The sequence below is a fragment of the Lepidochelys kempii genome, chromosome 3 (genome assembly GCF_965140265.1).
Source record: "Lepidochelys kempii isolate rLepKem1 chromosome 3, rLepKem1.hap2, whole genome shotgun sequence".
NCBI classification, from domain to species: Eukaryota; Metazoa; Chordata; order Testudines; family Cheloniidae; genus Lepidochelys; species Lepidochelys kempii.
Window position 1 is genome coordinate 11,503,672 of NC_133258.1, and position 22,952 is coordinate 11,526,623.

The 22,952-nt window shown below is 50.0% G+C and overlaps 1 protein-coding gene across 1 annotated transcript; it reads left to right on the top strand.

Annotated features, from left to right (window-relative positions):
* Positions 1 to 1,005: 1,005 nt before the first annotated feature.
* Positions 1,006 to 22,871, top strand: MCM3 (minichromosome maintenance complex component 3). The gene is made up of 17 exons (XM_073335702.1): positions 1,006 to 1,290; positions 4,280 to 4,392; positions 5,451 to 5,659; positions 7,199 to 7,329; positions 8,225 to 8,463; positions 8,965 to 9,073; positions 10,207 to 10,360; positions 10,459 to 10,590; positions 11,301 to 11,509; positions 12,152 to 12,326; positions 14,010 to 14,136; positions 14,635 to 14,785; positions 15,548 to 15,688; positions 16,952 to 17,049; positions 17,584 to 17,678; positions 18,710 to 18,785; positions 20,911 to 22,871. The coding sequence occupies exons 1-17, from the start codon at positions 1,210 to 1,212 to the stop codon at positions 21,107 to 21,109; spliced, it is 2,439 nt and encodes an 812-aa protein (XP_073191803.1). The 5' UTR covers positions 1,006 to 1,209; the 3' UTR covers positions 21,110 to 22,871.
* Positions 22,872 to 22,952: the final 81 nt, after the last annotated feature.

Consider the following 22,952-nt stretch of genomic DNA (forward strand, 5'->3'; position numbering starts at 1 on the left):
ATGAAAATGTGACCCCCCCAGTTCACACTAAAGGTGAGCAACCTGAAGGAAAATACCACAAACTTTGATTTGTGCTGGAAATGACCCACCTTGATTATCGTGCACATTGTGGGGAGAGTGGTCACTTTGGATAAGCTATTACCAGCAGGAGAGTGAGTTTGTGTGTGTAGTTTTTGAAAAAGGGGGGGGGTTTGAGAAAACCTGGTTTTGGGCTGGAAATGGCCCAACTTGATTATCATACACATTGTAAGGAGAGTGATCACTTTAGATAAGCTATTACCAGCAGGACAGTGGGGTGGGAGAGAGTATTGTTTCATGGTCTCTGTGTGTATATAATGTCTACTGCAGTTTCCACAGTATGCATCCGATGAAGTGAGCTGTAGCTCACGAAAGCTCATGCTCAAATAAATTGGTTAGTCTCTAAGGTGCCACAAGTCCTCCTTTTCTTTTTGCGAATACAGACTAACAGGGCTGTTCCTCTGAAACCTTTCCATTTATTATTATTACTAATCTCATGAGTTTGGGGGCCTCACTCCTGGCTTTTGAGTGACAGGGGCTGGGTTAGCAACGTTTCAGTGCCTGATTTGCTGGTTCAGAGAATCGGAACTGATCCAAAAACAGCCAACCCTGATGGACTACATATCCCAGCATGCCCCTGGCCGTAATACACCTCCCAGCATGCAATGTTCTCTCCGACTCAGAGCAGTTCGAAGAAACTACATATCCCAGCATGCCCTAGGGCGGACTAGCGCTCGCACAGCAGAGGCCTCTCACTCGCTCGAAAGAACTCCCCCTCCGGTATACCACGCCCCCCAGTTCCACACGCCCTCCCCGGTGATTGGCTGGAGCTGGGATCCAGTCCCATCCTTCCGGTGGGGCTCCTCCCCTCACGCTCGACTATTGGCTGGCGGCGAGCCGGCGCCGTCAGAGGCTGGCCAATGGGAGAAGGCCAGGCTGGGAACCTTTTTGTGACCTTTTCCGTGGCGGGAAAAGGCATCGCGTTTTGGCGCCAGGGGCGGAGCCGGCGGGAGCGCGAGCGCGGCGGGCCCGGCCTGCGCCCCTCCCCCCTCTGCTCCGCGGGTTCGCGCCCCTCCCCCCGGCCCCGAGCAGCCTCTGGTCGCGTCCCGCCGCCCCTCGCCCCCGCGCAGCCGGCCCCGAGCGCAGGGAGCCCCGGGCAGGGCGCGCTCCGCGCTCCCCAGCGCAGGCAGCATGGCGGCCCCCCCGGCGGGGCTGGAGGACGCGGAGCTGCGGGAGGCGCAGCGCGACTACCTCGACTTCCTGGACGACGAGGTGAGGCGGCGGCGGCGGCGGCGGCGGCGGCGGGGGGCCGAAATCCCCGAGCTCCCGGCCCTGCTGCAGAGGGGATGGGGGGAGGCCGCAGAGGGGTGCTGGGGGGAGGCCGCAGAGGGGTGCTGGGGGGAGGCCGCAGAGGGGTGCTGGGGGGAGGCCGCAGAGGGGTGCTGGGGGGAGGCCGCAGAGGGGTGCTGGGGGGGAGGGTGCTGGGGGGAGGCCGGGGAGGGGTGCTGGGGGGAGGCCGCAGAGGGGTGCTGGGGGGGAGGGGTGCTGGGGGGAGGCCGCAGAGGGGTGCTGGGGGGGAGGGGGTGCTGGGGGGAGGCCGCAGAGGGGTGCTGGGGGGGAGGGGTGCTGGGGGGAGGCCGCAGAGGGGTGCTGGGGGGGAGGGGTGCTGGGGGGAGGCCGCAGAGGGGTGCTGGGGGGGAGGGGTGCTGGGGGGAGGCCGCGGAGGGGTGCTGGGGGGGAGGGGTGCTGGGGGGGAGGGGTGCGGGGGGGAGGCCGGGGAGGGGTGCGGGGGGGGAGGGGTGCGGGGGGGGAGGGGTGCGGGGGGGAGGCCGCGGAGGGGTGCGGGGGGGGAGGGGTGCGGGGGGGAGGCCGCGGAGGGGTGCGGGGGGGGAGGGGTGCGGGGGGGAGGCCGCGGAGGGGTGCGGGGGGGGAGGGGAGGGCTGTTCCTGGGTTTCCTGTTTCCTCCTCCAGCCCCACAGGGTGAGCTGTGGGTTCTCAGCTCTCCCCCACCCTGGCCTCTACTGGGTGGAGATCCCCCCCCACCCCCATTACAAACTGCTCCTGTGCTGCCATTCCCAGCTGGAGGAGACATTCTTGTGCTTGCTCTGATTGAGCTAATGTGCTCTAAATAGATTGTAACTCTGGCGGCAGGAGGGTACTAGCCACCTCACGTATGTGCCTGTGCTCTCAGACAGGTACATTCTTTGGGTGGTTAGCCCCTCCTGCGGCTCACACTGGTATGGCTATGCTCTGAATTTAGTGAGCCAGCTCCATCAGAGCTGGTGTGGGTATGTCTCCACAAGTTGGGAACTGCACCTCCAACTCAAGTGCAGACGTACCCCAGGGTGGGGAGGGGGATTGAGAGTGCCTCCCTCTATCTGGCCTTTCCCTGTGTCAAGGTTCCTTCCCACTCTGAACTCTAGGGTACAGATGTGGGGACCTGCATGAAAACCTCCTAAGCTTATTTTTACCAGCTTAGGTTAAAACTTCCCCAAGGTAGAGACTATTTTCCTTTTCCCCTGGACTTTATTGCTACCACCACCAAGCGTTGAACCGATATATAACCGGGAGAGAGCCCGCTTGGAAACGTCTTTCCCCACAAAATCCTCCCAAACCCTACACCCCCTTTCCTGGGGAAGGTTTGATAAAAATCCTCACCAATTTGCAGAGGTGACCACAGACCCAAACCCTTGGATCTTAAGAACAATGAAAAAGCAACGAGGTTCTTAAAAGAAGAATTTTAATAGAAGAAAAAGTGAAGAATCACCTCTGTTGTCAAGGTTCCTCCCCCACTCTGAACTCTAGAGTACAGATGTGGGGACCTGCATGAAAAACCTCCTAAGCTTATCTTTACCAGCTTAGGTCAAAACTTCCCCAAGGTACAAAATATTCCACCCTTTGTCCTTGGATTGGCCACTACCACCACCAAACTAATACTGGTTACTGGGGAAGAGCTGTTTGGACGAGTCTTTCCCCCCCAAAATACTTCCCAAAACCTTGCACCCCACTTCCTGGACAAGGTTTGGTAAAAAGCCTCACCAATTTGCCTAGGTGACTACAGACCCAGACCCTTGGATATTAAGAACAATGAACAATCCTCCCAACACTTGCACCCCCCCTTTCCTGGGAAATGTTGGATAAAAAGCCTCATCAATTTGCATAGGTGACCACAGACCCAAACCCTTGGATCTGAGAACAATGAAAAAGCATTCAGTTTTCTTACAAGAAGACTTTTAATAAAAATAGAAGTAAATAGAAATAAAGAAATGCCCCCTGTAAAATCAGGATGGTAGATACCTTACAGGGTAATTAGATTCAAAAACATAGAGAACCCCTCTAGGCAAAACCTTAAGTTACAAAAAAGATACACAGACAGAAATAGTTATTCTATTCAGCACAGTTCTTTTCTCAGCCATTTAAAGAAATCATAATCTAACACGTACCTAGCTAGATTACTTACTAAAAGTTCTAAGACTACATTCCTGGTCTATCCCCGACAAAGACAGACTATAGACAGACACACAGACCCTTTGTTTCTCTCCCTCCTCCCAGCTTTTGAAAGTATCTTGTCTCCTCATTGGTCATTTTGGTCAGGTGCCAGCGAGGTTACCTTTAGCTTCTTAACCCTTTACAGGTGAGAGGATTTTTCCTCTGGCCAGGAGGGATTTCAAAGGGGTTTACCCTTCCCTTTATATTTATGACATCTGTAAAATCAGGATGGTAAATACCTTACAGGGTAATTAGATTCAAAACATAGAGAATCCCTCTAGGCAAAACCTTAAGTTACAAAAAGAAACAAAGACAGGAATATCCATTCCATTCAGCACAGCTATTTTATCAGCCATTTAAACAAAACCAAATCTAATGCATATCTAGCTAGATTAGTTACTAAGTTCTAAGACTCCATTCCTGTTCTGTTCCCGGCAAAAGCATCACACAGACAGACAGAGCCTTTGTTTCTCCCCCCTGCAGCTTTGAAAGTATCTTGTCTCCTCATTGGGCATTTTGGTCAGGTGCCGGCGAGGTTATCCTAGCTTCTTAACCCTTTACAAGTGACAGGGTTTTTCCTCTGGCCAGGAGGGATTTTAAAGGTGTTTACCCTACCCTTCCTATTTATGACACCTTGCAACAAAGAGATTCTGGCATCAATAACAGTTGGGGACTTTCTGAGCCACTAAAGACTCTGGAATCAGATCAAAAGGGCTGCATCTCACTGGCTTAACTTTGTAAAATGGAACCCTTCTCCCATGGCATGTTGCAGGAGGATCAGGGGATTTACCAGAGCAAAGTCCGGGATGTGATCAGTGACAATCAGTATCGTCTGATTGTCAGCATCAATGACCTGCGGAGGAAGAATGAGAAGAGAGCCAACCGGTAAGAGTGGCCTCTGAAGGGACTGGATAAGAGCGGTTAGCAAGATACTTTCCATTCGGCTACTGCATAGCACGCAAGCTTCTGAATGTCCTTAGGTTTTGTGACTGGCATGAGAGGAGAGCCATTACAGTTGTTGCCCTGTTGGCAAACTTTGTAGGCAGGCCAATGGGTTAAGCTATTACTTTCTCTCTAAAGCCCAGTCTGCGCTAGAAAAGGTTTGCCTGTGTACTTATACCAGCAAACCATCCTAATGTAGATGCAGCTTACACTGACATCTAAAGTGTTTTTGCCACTATACCTTATAACGGGTCCCTGAGCAACAGAAGATATATCAGCCAAAGCACTTAACCATCTACCATAGGCCATATTAAAATGGTGCCCCCCCCCCCCCCCAAAAAAAAAATTACCACGAACAGACTTGCAATACTGGCAAAAGTTTCTTGTGTGGACCTGACCTAAGGTTATGCCTTCACTGCCAAAAAGGGGTGCGTGTGTAGTGTGTTTTTGGTTTTGGTTTTTTTACTGTGCATTAGCCATCTTGATGTAAAATCACAGGAGATGAGTCACAGGTAGCTTTTATCATGATGTAGTTAGATGATGTCAACGCTATGCTCCCCTCCTGGGTTTGACCTTGGCAAGCAGAAAGCGAATATAAGGGATGGGAACACTTTCAAAAGCACCCAGGTAATTTAGGAATCTAATGGGGTTTAGGGCCAGACTTACACAAATATTTCAGCACCTACAGATAGGCACCTAGTGAGACTTTCAAAACTGCCTCAGTCACTTTGGTTCCTAAATCCCATAGACTTGCGGTGGGGGTTAGGTGCGTAACCTGGTTAGGGACTTAATGTCCATAGCACACTCACTTCTTGACTGAAGTGAATTCTCATGTGAGTGGTGGGGAAATATCTGTTGGTGTTTGCCCAGCTCTGCTATTAACTTGTGAAGGCATTCGGAATTGCCACTGTGTGAAGGAAGGGTCTTCCTGCTGCGGATGTGCTGGCAAGATCCTCTCCTAGCAGCTGAACTGACCAGAGTCCTGCTGCCTTTTGCTACAGGCTCCTGAGCAATGCCTTCGAGGAGCTGGTCGCCTTTCAGCGTGCCTTGAAGGACTTTGTTGCATCCATCGATGCCACGTACGCTAAGCAGTATGAGGAGTTCTACATCGGGCTCGAGGGCAGCTTTGGTTCCAAACACGTGACGCCCCGGACGCTGACATCCTGTTTTCTGGGCTGCGTGGTCTGCGTGGAGGGCATTGTGACAAAATGTGAGTATGGTGTGCGGGGGCTGAGATGTTCCCTCTGAATGCACACGTGGGATTGATAGCTATCTGTAGACACTAGAGCAGTGGGAACGTCAGGGATGCTCTAGGGTGTAACTAGGAGTCATGGAGTGAAAGGTAGCTGAGAAATTTAGGCTTGTTGTCAGGGAACATGCCCCGAGATCTGTTATTGTGGGATGATCTCCCAGTGGAACAGGTAGAAACCCCACTGCTGAAGCCATGGTGAACAGGAGTGGACTATAAGGTGGATAGAAAGCTGGCTAGATTGTCGGGATCAACGGGTAGTGATCAATGGCTCCATGTCTAGTTGGCAGCAGGTATCAAGCGGAGTTGGTCCTGGGGCTGGTTTTGTTCAAAATCTTCATTAATAATCTGGAGGATGGCATGGACTGCACCCTCAGCAAGTTTGCAGATAACACTAAACTGGGAGGAGTGGTAGATAAGGAGGCTTGGGATAGGATACAGAGGGACCTAGACAAATTAGAGGATTGGGCCAAAAGAAATCTGATGAGGTTCAACAAGGACAAGTGCAGAGTCCTGCACTTAGGGCGGAAGAATCCCATGCACCGCTACAGACTAGGGACCGAATGGTTAGGCAGCAGTTCTGCAGAGAAGGACCTAGGGGTGACAGTGGACGAGAAGCTGGATATGAGTCAACAGTGTACCCTTGTTGCCAAGAAGGCTAATGGCATTTTGGGATGTATAAGTAGGGGCATAGCGAGCAGATCGAGGGACGTGATCGTCCCCCTCTATTCGACATTGGTGAGGCCTCATCTGGAGCACCGTGTCCAGTTTTGGGCCCCACACTACAAGAAGGATGTGGAAAAATTGGAAAGCATCCAGCGGAGGGCAACAAAAATGATTAGGGGACTGGAACACATGAGTTATGAGGAGAGGCTGAGGGAACTGGGATTGTTTAGTCTGCAGAAGAGAAGAATGGGGCGGGGGGGGGGGGGGGAGGCGTGGGATCTGATAGGTGCTTTCAACTACCTGAAAGGGGGTTCCAGAGAGGATGGATCTAGACTGTTCTCAGTGGTAGCAGATCTTCCCATCTAGAATTAAACGTACTATTGGGCTAACCAGCTTGCATTGGTTTGCACTGGATGATTTAGTTGGGGATTGGTCCTGCTTTGAGCAGGGGGTTGGACTAGATGACCTCCTGAGGTCCCTTCCAACCCTGATATTCTATGATTCTATGACAGAACAAGGAGTAGTGGTCTCAAGTTGCAGTGGGGGAGGTTTAGGTTGGATATTAGGAACAACTTTTTCACTAAGAGGGTGGTGAAACACTGGAATGCGTTACCTAGGGAGGTGGTAGAATCTCCTTCCTTAGAGGTTTTTAAGGTCAGGCTTGACAAAGCCCTGGCTGGGATGATTTAGTTGGGGATTGGTCCTGCTTTGAGCAGGGGGTTGGACTAGATGACCTCCTGAGGTCCCTTCCAACTGAGATTCTATGAGTGGGGAAGGTCTACAGGGTTTCTTCCCTCCTAACTTTTTCCTCCCACCAAACAAATCTGAATGCAGGCTCTCTGGTACGTCCGAAGATCGTCCGCAGCGTCCATTACTGCCCTGCTACCAAGAAGACCATTGAACGCCGATACACGGACATGACGACTCTCGAAGCTTTTCCATCCAGCTCTGTCTACCCCACTAAGGTGAGCAAACGGAGTCAGCGTCAAATATTTGCCAGAGACCTGGGGAAGGAAGTGACTTGCCCAAGGCCATACAGTAGGCCAGTGGTAGAGCTGGGTATAGATCCCAGGTCTCCTGACTCCAGTGGACCTCACTGCAGTTGTCCCATATAGCTATTGGGAGCGAGTTACCTCCCTCTGGCTTCATCTGTGGGGCATGCATGTTGATTAAACAACAGTAATGTATCGGCTCTGCTGTAGCAGAGGTGCCGATGTATGTGGAGCCCCTCCTCTCGGCCAGTTGAATGCCCTCCCAAGAAACAGACATCTGCATCGGTTAACACCGTTTCAGTCCTGAAGGCAGCAGCGCAGAGGAGGCAGCTTATGAATTGTTTCGCAGTCTGTGCTGGATTTGATGGAGTTCAAACCTAGGCTCCTGGTGAGACAGAAGCATCTGTTAGTCAGACTGGATCAAATGGTCTGTTAGGCAGAGTGATCACTCGGTCTCTGGAGAACATAGTGGGTAATTGGGCTGCCAGTGACCAAATAACACTCTTCTCACCTGAAGGTCTTGCTTGTGTAACTGCTCTTGCACGGGTGATCTGTGACTGCCTGTCTGGTGTAGCCAGCAGAGCTCTCCATGACTGCTTAGTCTGTCCTAGTGCTTGGGTAGGCCCAAGGGGCTCACGCTAGGTAGTACAGGCTGTTAGTCTGGGAGCTGGAGAGCCTGGATGAACCACAAGGTCTCTGTGTCCAGCAGCCTCAATAAAGAAGCCCCTTGCAGCACAGTCCTGTCTCACTGCTACCACAAGGGACACTCCAGCCTCCCTTCCCTGTGTGGGTGACCCCATCTGATCCCAGAGACTCCTTTGCCATGCTCCTGTGAATGAGGCATCTCATTACTGTGTCGCTCATCCAGGATGAAGAGAACAATCCCCTGGAGACGGAATTTGGCCTCTCTGTCTACAAGGACCATCAAACCATCACCATCCAGGAGATGCCTGAGAAGGCCCCAGCTGGTCAGCTTCCTCGCTCTGTGGACGTTGTTCTGGATGATGACCTGGTGGACAGGGTGAAGCCTGGGGACCGAATCCAGGTTGTTGGAACTTACCGCTGTCTGCCGGGGAAGAAGGGGGGCTACACATCAGGGACATTCAGGTGAGGCACACAGTGTAATCACCTTCCCTTCATATTGCTGCTTTCATCGTGAAAGATCCCAGAATGCTCTACCTTTTATAGGAGGAGCGCTTCACTTGCCACTGAGATGCAGCCAGCTCTGGGGTGGGATGTAATAGCTGTTGAACAGCAGCATGGCGTTGTAATTAGGCCAGAACACCGAGTCAAACACCCTGAATCTCTTGGAAGGTTCCATTAGCTCTCTAGTGACTGTGGATGGCCAGGACCAAACAAAGGATAGAGACGTAGTATTGCGGACACAGATGAAAAATGGTCTTATTGCTCAGTTAATTAAGCAGACATGAGGGCATCAGGATACATCGTTTTCTGAGCTTTCCAGAGTCTCCAAGACTCGGCTTGAGGAGTGGACCCTTATGGAAGGACGCTGTGGGTGATTGCTGTAATGGATGTAACCTTGGATGGTTGGGTCTGTCTGCAGGGTTTTTGTGTTCTAGACTTGACCAAGCTCCCTCTCCTTTCCAGAACCATTTTGATCGCCTGCCATGTGAAGCAGATGAGCAAAGAGGTTCGGCCTCTCTACTCTGCCTCTGATGTGGCCAAGATCAAGAGATTTAGCAAAAGTCGCTCAAAGGTATTAAGCTTTATTTTCAAACACACCTTGTAGAAAATTGTATATTAGAAATGGGAACATAAACACTGGTCAGCTAACCCATCCCCATGGCGCAAGGCAGGGTAGCTTGGAATGTTTTCTAGTACTTTGTCCAGCTTTAAATGGCTCTAAAGATATAGCTTCCCCCACTTATCCTGTGCAGGTGTATGGGGGCTCTTACTCAGTCGTCCCTGTATCATTTGCTTAGTTTCTTCTCATCGCTTCGGCCCAGCATAAACAATTTCTTTGCTTCATGTTGATGCTCTTCAGATACTAGCTCAGCGTCTATCTGATCAAACGTCTCTCTTGTGCATGCACTGATCACACTGGAATCCAGTCGTGTCTGCTCTTCGCAGAAGTCTTAGGTTTTCTCACTCTCAGACCCTCCCCTTCTCCTTAGCTGATCAAAGTTTGAGCATTGACTCAAAGGATACAAGGTCATATCCTACACTTACCTATTAGAGAAACAAATCAACCCTAATCCATACCCCTCCTCTCTTACTGCAGTGCCTGCAGGTCTTTTCTTAACCAGAGAGTGCCCTCAGATTGACCTTCCCTTCAGAACCATGTCCTGGAGAGATTTCCCAGGCGACCTTGCTCTTAAAGGGGTTGCTGCTTTACCATGAGGGAGGGAACTTGAGCAATGGGCAGGAATGTTAAAGGAAGCTCAGAATCTTTCTTCTGTAAATAACATTGATGTAAGGTCTGGCCCAATATAAAAAAAACAAAACAAAGAAAAGACCTCCCTTTTTTGCCTCTCAGAGGTGCACCCAGGTTAAAATCGCATTGTAAAAATTCTTCCCCTTAGGTCACTGCTGAAGGGATTTAAAACACCCATTTTTTCTCAGCTGGCTGAGATACAGTGGACTAGTTGAATCAGTGTCTCTCTTTCTAGTTCTCCTGACCTAGCCCCGTGTTGTCGGGGGCTCCTGTCCTGCAGGGGAACGTGCCTGATGTGTAACAGTTGCCAGTGAAAGCCCCTTCCTTTCCTGTTGATTTTAAGCCCACTCATTAGACTAGCAAAGCCTGAACTACCTGATCATGTCCCTTGAAAGGGAAGCCATTCTTGTTGGCTGGATTTTTTTATGTGGTACACTTCGTTTCCTCTGTCTTAGGATGTCTTTGACCAACTCTCGAGGTCTCTGGCCCCCAGTATCCACGGGCATGAGTATATCAAGAAAGCGATTCTCTGCATGCTGCTTGGAGGGGTGGAGAAGGTCCTGGAGAACGGGAGCCGCATCCGAGGAGACATCAACATCTTGCTGATAGGTAGGGTGGAGGGGAGTGGCATTGGGATGCTATGGTGACGGGAGGGCAAAGCCTGTGTGATGGGACACTTCATTATTGCTCGGACTTGTCCTTTCCAGGAGACCCTTCAGTCGCCAAGTCTCAGCTGCTGCGTTACGTGCTCTCCACAGCCCCCCGGGCCATCCCCACCACCGGTAGGGGCTCCTCCGGGGTTGGTTTGACTGCTGCCGTCACCACGGACCAAGAAACCGGTAAGGTTATCGTTGAAGCGCTCTGCTGGCAGAGGATGCTGTGAGGCAGGAAGTAAAGGGAATGGCTTGTAAGATGCGAGGCTGCTGTAACATCTGTCCGCCATCACAGAACCACTTGTTGCTCTTGCTGGAAGCTTTTACATGATGGGAACCTCTTCTCTGGTGCCAAAGCATTGTTGGCGGATGTCCGCTGGGGTGCAGCTTCTTACATCTTCTCAGGCTGCACGTCACTGAGTGGCGCCTGCCCGGGCAGCTAGGTAGATGGCTCTCAGCTCTCCCATATCCTGTGTGGGATCCCAATCGGCAGCAGGAGCTGGTAGTGCCATGTCCCTAAATCACCGCACAGAGCTGCTTGGCCTTCCTGCTGCTGGGAGTACCTGTGCGAGAACTTTGCTTCTTTGAATAGGGTCTGGTTACTTTTCACCCAAGGTGGTCCCATCCCACCCCCAGGTCCTCCCATGCCTCTCTGTCTTGAAGATTCATCTCCCTGACTTCCCCTGCGTTGCCCCCACCACTCTCCGCTGCGGAGAGCTAGGCAGAGCGGTCTCTGAAGCCAGAATTTCACGTACTCCTTGGGCACCAGAGTTTTGGGGATTTGAACCCCAGATGCCGGGGATCTGTCAGATCTCTGTGAATTTCAGAGCGAAGGGGAGGGCTTGGGGATGATGGCCCGTACATAACCCTGGATTACTCCCTGCTCCACCCCCCAGGTGAACGCCGCTTGGAAGCTGGAGCCATGGTCCTGGCTGACCGGGGCGTGGTCTGCATTGATGAGTTCGACAAGATGTCAGACATCGACCGCACGGCCATCCATGAGGTGATGGAGCAGGGCCGCGTGACCATTGCCAAGGCAGGCATCCATGCCAGGCTCAACGCCCGCTGCAGTGTGCTGGCTGCAGCCAATCCTGTCTACGGCAGGGTGAGTCAGGGCGAGTGCTGTCGGTGGGGCTCTCTCGGATCAGCTCTTCTCCTAGTAGTTACTGAGACCGGACCCACCTTCCAGGAGAGGATCATCTGATCTCCTGAGGGGTGAGCAAGAGGCTCGGATAAAAATTCTAGATGGTAAAAACCCTTGATCAAAATAAAAGGGTCCTGGGTAGGTCTCCATGCAGCTGTGGATGCCAAAAACATATCCTAATGTCCACACTGGGCCCAGACTCTGCCCTCACGTCCAGTGCACCCCATCTTGAAATGAATGAGCTGGAGACTGAACATGGCCTCTAGGCCATTTTCTGGAGCTCAGCTCAAGAGCTGTTAAACTGAGCAATTAAAGCAACACGAGGTTTTCAGCTCTGATCTGGAAAGTGCCTGGCTTGGTGTCGACTCTGGGGGAGGCAGAATGTAAAATGTACCAGTTCCCTTTGTAAATGGGGCAACAAGGCATGGTGAAGCGGAGCAATACTGCTGGGTTTATTTTCCAGGGGCAGCGTTCAGACCAGGATGGTGTGTTAGCACCTTCGTTCTTAAATCCTGTGACACCCAGTCCCTCGAAAAGCCACGATGTCCAAGTGCTTCTGATAGTTTCAGGGTCTCTTGTAACTCATCTCCCTGCTCTTTGCAGTACGATCAGTACAAAACTCCCATGGAGAACATTGGCCTTCAAGACTCCTTGCTGTCCCGATTCGATCTGCTCTTCATAGTCTTGGATCAGATGGACCCGGAGCATGACAGGGAGATCTCGGACCACGTCCTGCGAATGCACCGGTATCGAGGACCTGGCGAGCAGGATGGGGATGGTGAGTTGAGTCTTTTCTCTTTTTCCCCCCTACCTGCTTTCATCTTGACTCCTTTGTGAAAACATCTGCTCAGTGTGCAGTGGCAGTCCAAGCTAACAATATTATAAATCATTAGGAAAGGGATAGATAATAAGACAGAAAATCATAACGCCACTATGTAAATCGATGGTACGCCCACACCTTGAATACGGTGTGCAGTTCTAGTCGCCCCAGCTCAAAAAAGATATATTAGAATTGGAGAAGGTACAGAGACGGGCAGCAAAAATGATGAGGGGCATGGAACAGCTTCCATATGCAGAGAGGTTAAAAAGACTGGGATTTTTCAGCTTGGAAAAGAGACGACTAAGGGGTGATATGATAGAGGTGTATAAAATCATGACTGATGTGGGGAAAATGAATAAGGAAGTGTTGTTTATCCTTTCACATACCACAGGAACCAATGGTCACCCAATGAAAGTATTAGGCAGCAGGTTTAAAACAAAGATAAGGAAGTATTTTTTTCACACAACGCACAGTTAGCCTGCGGAACTCATTGCCAGAGGATGTTGTGAAGGTCAAAAGTATAACTGGGCTCAAAAAAGAGTTGGATATGTTCATGGAGGATAGGTGCATCTCTGGTTATTAGCCAAGAAGGTCAGGGACGTAACCTTATGCTGAGTGTCCCTAGTCCTCTGACTGCCAGAAGCTGGGACTTGACAACAGGGGATGAATCACTTGATAACTGCCCTGTTCTGTTCGTTCCCTCTGAAGCACCTGACGCTGGCCGCTGTCGGAAGACAGGCTACTGGGCTTGATGGACCATTGGTCTGACCCAATCCAACTGACCGTGTTTCTTCTCCCTTGCCCAAGACCGTGGGATCCCTCCTACCCACCCCACCCCCAAATTTCTCTAGGCTTTATGTTGCACTCGCCATCTGGGGACCCGTAGTCGTTGGTCGGAAGCTTCTCTTTATTCCTGTGCCCTGAGGGGCTGGACTCTGATCTCCCCCATTGTAGTGCATTGACCGTTAAGCAGACTAGCTCTCGCCCGCCAGTAGCTTGCTGCATGCCTGGTTATCCGAACAGTCGTGGCAAAAGTGGTAGGTGAAAACCAGCAGCAGAATAAACAGCAGGTTGAGCTACTGGGAGTGGCTGAGGTATCTGACTCGGGCAGAGCCATACTAATCTCCAGTGCTCTCCTGCATTGTTCTGTGTCTTGGTTGATTTAGTGACCGGGTGAGCTCAGCTGAGTGATATGCAAAACTCCTGAGGGCTCAAAACCTGCAGCATAATTGGTCTCGAGCTTCTCCTTTCTTAGAGTCTTAAATAAGAGGAAAATCCTATTGGATCTAGTCCATCTCCGGGGTAGGGCCAGTGCAAATTGTTGTCTGCAGCATGTTCTCCAGTGGCTTGTCCTGTCCAGTTGGGCGTTTCCTCCACTCCCCCTGGAAGGATACTCGGATCTCGCAGGAAATGAGCTTTCCCTGATGTCTAGTCTACAGTTTGCTTTGTTCAGTCGCATCCCATTTTACCTAGTTATACACGCCCTGTTACCACCCTAAACCTTGGCTCTCTCACCTCAGTGCTAGTCAGCTGTAGAGGTTTCTGGGTTGATATCTGTGGCTTAGCCAAGCTACGTATTAGCCTCTCAAGGGTTCGGGCCTGGATGATGCGTAAATCCTGCTCTCCTAATGTCTCCCCCAGCCATGCCCCTGGGCAGCGCAATAGAGATCCTGGCTACGGATGATCCTAATGTGGTGCAGGAGGAGGACCAGGAGCTACAAGTGTATGAAAAACACGACAACCTTCTGCATGGCCCCAAGAGGCACAAGTGAGTGTGTCCCTGTCTGCCCCATCCCTGTAGTGATTCAGTCATGGTTTTTATCTTTGAGGAGGTTCACGGTATGACTGGTTGTAAACTGCTGGGGCTTTGGCACCTAAGCTCCTTTATGGGCTTGTCAAGGGAGTGGGAGAAATGTCGCCTGCAGCAGCAGTACCTTGCCTTTATATAGTGCCATTTGTGTGGAAGGATCCATAGAAGGATCACTAGCCCTCTATGGACAGGTGTCCAGCCCTGGGATGGAACACAGCAGCCGTTCTGCACCTGGCCCATACCACAAGTCTGTAAGAGGATCATGAAGAACATTGTATGTGGCTGAGCATTCCATGCATGTGTATGTTCCACGTACAGCCCGGAGTGTTCCTGTTCTTTGTGTGTTGCTCATGTTGCCAGGGGGACGACTTCCTTTTGGAAGGGAGCGGCACAGTAAAAATGGAGTCTCCTGGTTCCATTCCGTAACTTGTGTATATGTTTGTGTGTCTCTGCCAGAGAGAAGATAGTTAGCATGGAGTTCATGAGAAAATACATCCATGTGGCCAAGATCATCAAGCCGGTGTTGACCCAAGAGTCAGCGAATTACATAGCGGAGGAGTACTCCCGCCTCCGCAGCCAGGACCAGATAAGCTCCGACATTGCCAGGGTGAGCAAATCTTTCCGGGGTGTGGGAGGCAGGCGCAGACAAGGAAAGAGACCAGAATGGGTCAGCTCCATCCTTTTCCCATGGGCCAAGGAAACAGTCACACATCCGGCCCTGAGATGTTCTCTTGTGAGACGCCCACTTAGGGGCATGATGCTCCAGAGAGGTGAACTCCTCTCATTCTCCCAGGCTTTTGCTAATAATTCTCTGGGGGGGGGGGGGGGGGAATGTTGGTCTATTTCCCTTGCCCTAAAGTTGGCTTTCAAGCAGTTGAATTGCAGTTTGGAGCCTGCCAGTGCTTCTCGGAGCAGCACATTTCCGATGCCGATTCCCCGAGATGGGGAGGCGGGGGGTACAGAGGAGGAAATCGCATGCACTTAAGTTTCACATGGTCCTTTCTCCAAAGACACATGCTGAGCCTCAAGCGAAGGCTCACTCTGGCCTAGTACGCTGGGATGCTATGGATCACGTGAGGCTATAGCCCACAGCATATCATGTGCATACTATTCCTGTTCCATGACTGGCACTGTCCCTCAACTCTTTGAGGGGCGTGTCTTCCACAGGCTTCCTTTGCATCCTAAGACATATGTAGACTACAGCAGCACGTGACTAAGGCTTTCGGGGGTGTGGCCTTGCTCTATCTGTGCTGGGACTCTGCCTGCAGCTGTCCAGCATGGACCATAATGAACATGTGGGCATTGCCGCAACATGGAGCCATTGTCTGATCCCTCAGTTGCTGGACTGTCTTCTCCTCTCCCCTCCCAGACCTCCCCTGTCACGGCCCGTACGCTGGAGACGCTGATCAGGCTTTCCACGGCCCACGCAAAGGCCAGGATGAACAAAACGATCGACCTGCAGGACGCGGAAGCTGCCGTAGAGCTGGTGCAGTTCGCCTACTTCAAAAAGGTGAGAGTGTAGCCAGGGTGCCCGCAGGGCGTGGCAACCACCCAGGACTCCGGCTGCCAAAGGATTAAATTAAAGGGGCAAACCTCCTGTTGGAATTTCCAGGATCTGGCTTTTCTTCGTGTGGCTCTCAGCTGTGGTGCTGGCTGTTGCTGGAGTCCAGGCTGAGTGCTGGGGCTTGGCAGCTGTAGCGCGGGGTAGAAGACTCGCTGCTGCGAGCCACCTTCCAAGACCCCAGCTGCAATGGGCTCCTTGCTGCGTGGTCTAGGAAGCAAGCAATGGCAGTTGCTCTTGGCGGTCTTTAATCTGGGAAGGATTTGGAGTTTTGCTCTTTTTCGTGGCGAGTTGACTTAATCCTGGGTCATGGTGCTTGGAGACTGCAGCAAGAGGTACCATAGGAGTAAGCATTGTAGTAATTTTGGAATCCTGGGTGTCAGGACTCCTGGGTTCTATTTCTGGTTATGCTGCTAACTGTGGGCAGGTGACTCCACCTCTGTGCATGTTTCCCTGTATGAAATGGGCATGATAGGCTACATCTTGGGGTGTTGAGGCTTAATTACGATACCCAACACTCTGAGATCTCCACTGCTGAGTAAAATACTTTTCGTTCCCAGACCACGGCTGTGACTTCTCTGTTGGAGACTCAGCATGTATCAAATAGATTCATAGATATCAAGGTCAGAAGGGACCATTATGATCATCTAGTCTGACCTCCTGCACAATGCAGGCCACAATCTCACCCACCCGCTCCTGCGATAAACCTCTCACCTATGTCTGAGCTATTGAAGTCCTCAAATCATGGTTTAAAGACTTTAAGGAACGGAGAATCCTCCAGCAAGTGACCTGTGGCCCATGCTACAGAGGAAGGCGAAAAATCTCCAGGGCCTCTTCCAATCTGCCCTGGAAGAAAATTCCTTCCCGACACCAAATATGGCGATCAGCTGAACCCTGAGCATATGGGCAAGATTCACCAGACAGATACCCAGGAAAGAATTCTCTGTAGTAACTCAGATCCCACCCCATCTAACATCCCATCATGGGCCGTTGGGCCTATTTACCATGAATATTTAAAAATCAATTAATTGCCAGAATCATATTATCCCATCATACCATCTGCTCCATAAACTTATCAAGTTTAATCTTAAAGCCAGATAGGTCTTTTGCCCCCACTGCTTCCCTTTGAAGGCTATTCCAAAACTTCAGTGCCTGAGGGGTTGACTCTCCTGTTAATCTGCTTGGGTTGGGTTGTTTGGCTCCCTTTTGCAGGTGCTGGAAAAGGAAAAGAAACGCAAGAAGCAGGCGGAGGATGATACAGAGACTGAAGAGGAAGAGGAACCAGAGGGTGGAGAGAGAAAGAAAAAGAGGTGTGTTGGGGGCTGGAGATGCATGTTGGGAGGGAGCACTAGCTGGGACTGGCGAACCCAACTGGATGGGAGAGACTGTGAACTTGACCAGCCGCATCTGTGTGCAGAAACAACTCCAGGAATCGATTTTCTTGGAGAGGTCAGACTGCATTTAACAAAGCTAAATCCCCCGAGGCTGTTGGCTAGAGGGTATTTCACCAACTGTCTGTAGGTTTGGAACCTCTGTCTGGGACTTGGAGGCAGAGGAGAAAGCTTTAGAAAATGTCATGATTTTTGAGGGGTGGAAATCTGAATCTTTTTATAAACTTCCAAATGCTTTGGCCAGCCTCAGGGCTGCTCCTCATTTGTTACCAGAACCAACCCGGGTGTCTTCCTTCAGTGTTTGAAGAGAAGCACTGAGTTCCCCAGCAATCTGCAGGTGGCCCGGCTGTATCCCCGCCCAGTGGTTAGAGGTGTGAAGTGCCTCCCCTGTGGAATTGGAGGTGTATTGCCTAGAGTGGTGAGGAGTGGCAGTAACCTTCTGTTGCCCTGCAGGAGGAAGAAGGCGCACCCTGGGGATCAGGAAGCGAAAGAGGGGGAGTCCTATGACCCCTATGACTTCAGTGACACAGAAGAGGAAATGCCAGAAGGTGAGTGGCTTTCTTTCCCTCTCTTCCTGGATCCTGTGTGCACAAGGGGCTGTAAGTTGCTGTCTCCTGCCTGATGCTGGACTTGAGCATGCTGTGGAAGAGTCCACTGGATGGCATGCTGTGTTTCAAGCTGCCTGCTGACACAGCTTTTGGGGCAACAGATGAACTGAGCTTCTCTCAGACACTGGAAAGTGGGAGCGAGACACCTTGGATGATCAGCTCCAACCCCTGGGGCCAGTGCAGGATTGTTCCCTATAGCCTCTGTCCAGTTGTAGAAAGTGGGCTTCCACCGCTTTGCTTGGGAGACTGGTCCAGGATATAGCAACCTTGCTGTTAGCAAAAGTTTACCGTGGTCATTACACATTGATGTTGCACTCTTGCGGTGCTTTACAAGGGCCCACTTTCAAGGGGCTGTTGTTTTTAGGCAACCAGAGATGAAGACCCTGCTCCCATCTCAAAGAGTGTGCATAGGGCAAGTCTTCCTGGGAGGGAGATGTCTTGGGCTGAGGAACAGTTTATTTGCCATGATGGGCACATGAGTGCTAAAGACCTCCTAAAATCCAAACTGAGTACCAGGATGGTATGCTATAGGTAGCAATGCTGTGTCATCGTCATGCTCCCATTTCCCCAGACATCTGAAAGTAACCACTACAGAAATCAGATACAGCTATGGAAATCACCAGGGTGTACCAGTGGCATTATTCCTTCCATGGCTTTGGTGAGAGGGTGGATATTAATTATTAATTAATTATTATGGTAGCATCCCAGAGTCCCATTGTGCTAGACGCTGAATTAACAGTAAGACTAATTAGCCACTGTAAAACTACATGGAAGGAATACTATCCTTGCTCTGGAAAGAAGTTAGTGACAGCGCCATGCTGCAAGATACTGTACAGATACAGGGTAAAACATGGTACTAAACCCCTGGTTGCTGCAGCAGATGCTACTGTATCTTGTGTGCGCGCAGGCATTGGAGGGATGACGTGTAGCTCTTAGTTGCCAGATGTCTCATCTTCGCTTTCTGCTTCCAGTCCAGGCACATACCCCAAAGACCCCTGAACCTGCGGAGACTGGAGGGAGCAAAAAGACCGAGTTGGCTGACTCAAGGTGAGTGGTGGGCTAAAGAAGCCGTGGGGAGTTATGTCATTGGATCTCAAACGGGTCAGCTCTGTGGCTTAGCATCAAATAAACTCTTATCCAGAAACAAAGATGGAAATTCTGGGGGATTCACCACTCTTCCTTTTAAATAAAATACTGAGCCAGCTTGACAATCCTGGAGACTGACGTTCACAAAACAGGTTCAGCCTAATCGGGCAGTATGAGCTGACCCACTCTGTATGGCCTTTCTCCTTGCTTGGGGGAGAAGGAGGGGCAGTCCAGACCTTCCTCTTCCTGCTGAGTGTGTATAGAAAGGCTGCTTTTGATGCAGATACTTAACTAGCCCTGACTCACTTCAAATAGGCATCTGGATGGTAGCAACTCCTGGTCATTACTGGCTTGGGTGGATTTGAGCCAGACCCCATGTAGGTAACAGACTCTTTGCCCTGCTCGCAATATTGAATGTTAATTGGGGGGGTGGGTGGATGGGCTAGGGGCTTATATTGCAGACAGAATTTAGGATAATGTACGTGTCTTCATGGGATTTAACTCCAGCTGGGGGAGCAGACTGGGCGTTGGAAGACGTCCATTCCTTAGAGTAAAGAGAATAAGGAGACCAGCTGTGGCCTTGCAAGTCTCACCTGAGCCTGCGGTTCCAAGTGCCAGGGAAATGTGTGCACTCCACTGGTATCTTGTGCTCAGATATACCCAGAGCACCATGCTTTTTCTGGGCACTAAGTCTGCCTGAGGTGGAAGTTTAATTACTATATTATGCATCCGTAGCCCCATCTTGGCTTAAATCCCCTTAGGCCTTATAAACTCAGCAGCGTCGAGCTAGAGCAGTATTTGAATGGAAAACCTCTGGTAAATACCCAGGAAGGGGTATGAGTGACCCATTTAGCATCTCTGATTAGGTACTGAGCCCTTGCCCCACATGGTGCTAAGGGGGGGGGACTGTGTTGTTTGAGGTGCATGCTGCCACTTAGGATAGATGTAAGATATGGTCAGGGCTTCTGGTCACGGGAGATCACATGGCACTCTTTATGACAGTTAGGTGCCTGTACCCCTGTGTTCTCAGGTCTCCAGCCATCCTGTGTCTCTGAGCAGGGTCCCATGTCCCACTCCCTTCTAACTGGTGGTTGTAAGACAGCCCAGCTCCTTGCCTTGCACTGTGACAGCTCCAGCCAGCCAGTCTGCCTTAAGGCCAGCATCTGGGCTGTGCGTTGTCACCAAAGACTGTTACAGGTCACCACACAGCTTTGCTAAAGCAAAGTACTTTTATTCTTTGAGTAAAAGCGTTACATAGGAAACGTATCGAATGACAGGTCATACATGCTTACTAAACCTGTCAGAAATCACCCGTCTCCCACATAGGGAGTCTGATTGGCCAACGTGCTTTCCAACCCTTCCATGAGAGTTGTCGCTATCTGTTTGCTGAAGCCTTGGGTCTACTTATGTATCCCATGTTCATTTTTTCTTGCTTGGGCTTTGGCAAACCCAGTCTGAGCCAAACCACCCCAGAAAATGGTCCTTCTCTGGGGAAGTTTTACAGTCTTAGTGACTTGCCTTAGTCCCCCCACTGTTTTTAGTTCTTGGTGGAGCTGTGGTGACCTTTCCCCCGTGGAGTAGAACACAATCCTGCACAAACCATTCATACATTTAATAGCAGTCACAAGAGTTAGGGGACTTTAACCCCTATGAGCTGACCAGATTCTGAAGTGGGTAAAATACCATCTGCAGTTCAGTTGGGGTATTATTTGCTTCCTGTCTTGAACAGCATTTCCAGGTCGGGTGCAGCAATTCTATCTAGTTTGTAAAGCACTTTGGAATCCTACTGCTTGGAAGGCACTCTGTCAGATAGCTGATACCATTGACCCTGACTCACGTGGTTGGCAGATAAGGCACTAAGGTACTAGTGGCACCTTAGAGACTAACCATTTTCACAGAATCACAGAATATTGATAAGGTGACCCCTTAAAAATTCCCAAGGTAGGTTGCAGGTGCTAGGGTCCTCAATCTTTGATCTCATGCTGGGAACTGTGACACTCTCTCTGGGGAAGAATTAATGGCTGTGAATGAAGAATGATTTGAGTCTAGCTTCTGGTTCTAATTACCTTTCCTCCTGCTTGGCTAGGCTGAAAGCTTTCAAGGCTGGTCTTCTGGAGGTGTTCAGAGCTGCCCATGCGCAGTCGGTGGGTCTGAAGAGCCTGATGGAGTCCATCAACCTGGATAACCCTGACCCCTTCTCGGCGGCTGAAGTCAAGGTGGCATTGGAGCGCATGCAAGACGATAACCAGATCATGATGTCTGATGACATTATCTTCTTAATCTGAGCTTCGGGGTGGGAGATGCCAGGTTCTCATGAATTGGAGTTGGAAACGCTTCTCCTATGAGTCCTTAGGCCCATCCTGAATGCCTTACTTGGCAGAACTGAACTTTCTGCCACTTATAGCCCAAGCTGGAATTGGCAAACTCTGCAGCTGTAGCTCTGTACTGTCTCATGGAGTTTGAGAAGAAATAAAGAAGCTGGTTCTTGAAGGCCTGGGGATCCAAAGTCTGTTTTGATTAGTTTGATTCCAAAACCATTGGAGTGTTTTTGTTTTTATGAGTAGCAAAAAGCCCTTAAGTACAAATTACTTGTCTTCTAAATGTGCTTTAGGTGAGTCTCAGCTGTATGCAATCTCTAACGAGCTTCATTCAGGACACAATAGTTGAGGCTGATTTGAGATTTTTATCTCCATGTGGAGAGCTCAGGATACAAGTTTTTGCTGTACACTTTCACGTAGCATAGATTTCTCATTCCGAGGTGGTCCTTTTAAACCCTTCCTCCATTTTTTAAATGTCTGCCTAAAGTGTAATTTTTACTTTTTTTACAATGGCAATGCACAAATTCACCATTTGGTGGCGACAGTTTTATAAATTCTCATACTTTCAGGTTTTTAAATGGGATATTAATATGCACTTAGTCAGGAAAATGACTGTCAAAATGACATTGGGTTCCATAATCTCTAGTGATTCAAGACCTGAATCTGATTCATTTACAAGTCAAGATAATTTGTCCTTTTGCAGCATAAGTATTCAGGGAAACTCAACCTGAGCTGTGATATTCGGACCATTTTGAACAATGATTCTACAACTGGATTTTAATTGATGCTCCCAGGAGTAGGCAGGTTTGACTTGGCAGATGTGATTCAAAGGCTCTTCCTGCTGTGCAATGTTAGACTTGATGGTAGGTAAGAGAAGCCAAGGATAAGTGAATCTCACAGCCCTATCTGGAATTTCAAAACCAGATTGGTGACAGGGTTTGGAAAGGTTAGGAACTGTTGAGCTGGTAACCTGTTTCAATACCAGGGTTCTACATATCAAGGAATTTAAGGCTGCAGAGTTTCTAAGGGATACATGTGGTTCCAGATCTCTGTCCAGAGTTCTCATCCATGTTAATAAGTCTTCCTGTAGAATGAGTAGAACAAGATACATGATACATTGAAAGAACAATGTCTAATTGTTTTAGATGCTTTTGAGCCTAGGTCCCATTAATTTTCAAAGGGATTTAAGCACCAAGTCCCACTTAAAGTTAACAGGACTCAAGCACATATGAAAACTTTACCCAGCAACTCCATAAGTACTGTCAGCTGAATTAGTGCTCATTTCTATCAGTGTTCTCCAGGGGCAAGCAGAGAAGGATGCAAAGTGTTACTAACTCCCTTTTGCCCAGTGATTTGTAAGACTGAAGGTTTGGACTTCTGCATTATATGGTGTAATAGGTTTATACACAGAGAGATGATATTGATAGAAAGCTCTAAAACCATATGCCCAGAGTTGTGTCCGATGACTTGTGTATAATGGAACCTGTCCTGAGTAACTTTCTCATGGTGCCAATGCCTGCCTAGCAGCGTTGGTGCAAGGTCTATCAGAATTGTACTAGTAACTCTCTGTAAAGGGCTCTCAGCAGGAGTGGATGTTGAAAGTGGTCCTTACTGTTTCACTCTCTGTACAGCTAATACTGCTTTTTCCTTTGTGTAATTGGCATCTCAGTCTTGTGTTCAGTGATGGGGATGCTACAATACTTATTCAAATAATAAAATGTCAAGATCATCTGTCTCCAGTGCGGTGCCTTATGTTGCGGATGTTCTGTGGGATTGGACCAGCCCTGACCCAAGCAGAGGTACCATGAAG

Bases quoted from the DNA above. Each gene is read 5' to 3' on its own strand.
- MCM3 (XM_073335702.1), top strand. From the start codon at position 1,210: ATGGCGGCCCCCCCGGCGGGGCTGGAGGACGCGGAGCTGCGGGAGGCG. The intron at 11,510-12,151 runs GTGAGTCAGGGC...TGCTCTTTGCAG, and splicing joins CCAATCCTGTCTACGGCAGG to TACGATCAGTACAAAACTCC. The intron at 17,050-17,583 runs GTGTGTTGGGGG...GTTGCCCTGCAG, and splicing joins GGAGAGAGAAAGAAAAAGAG to GAGGAAGAAGGCGCACCCTG.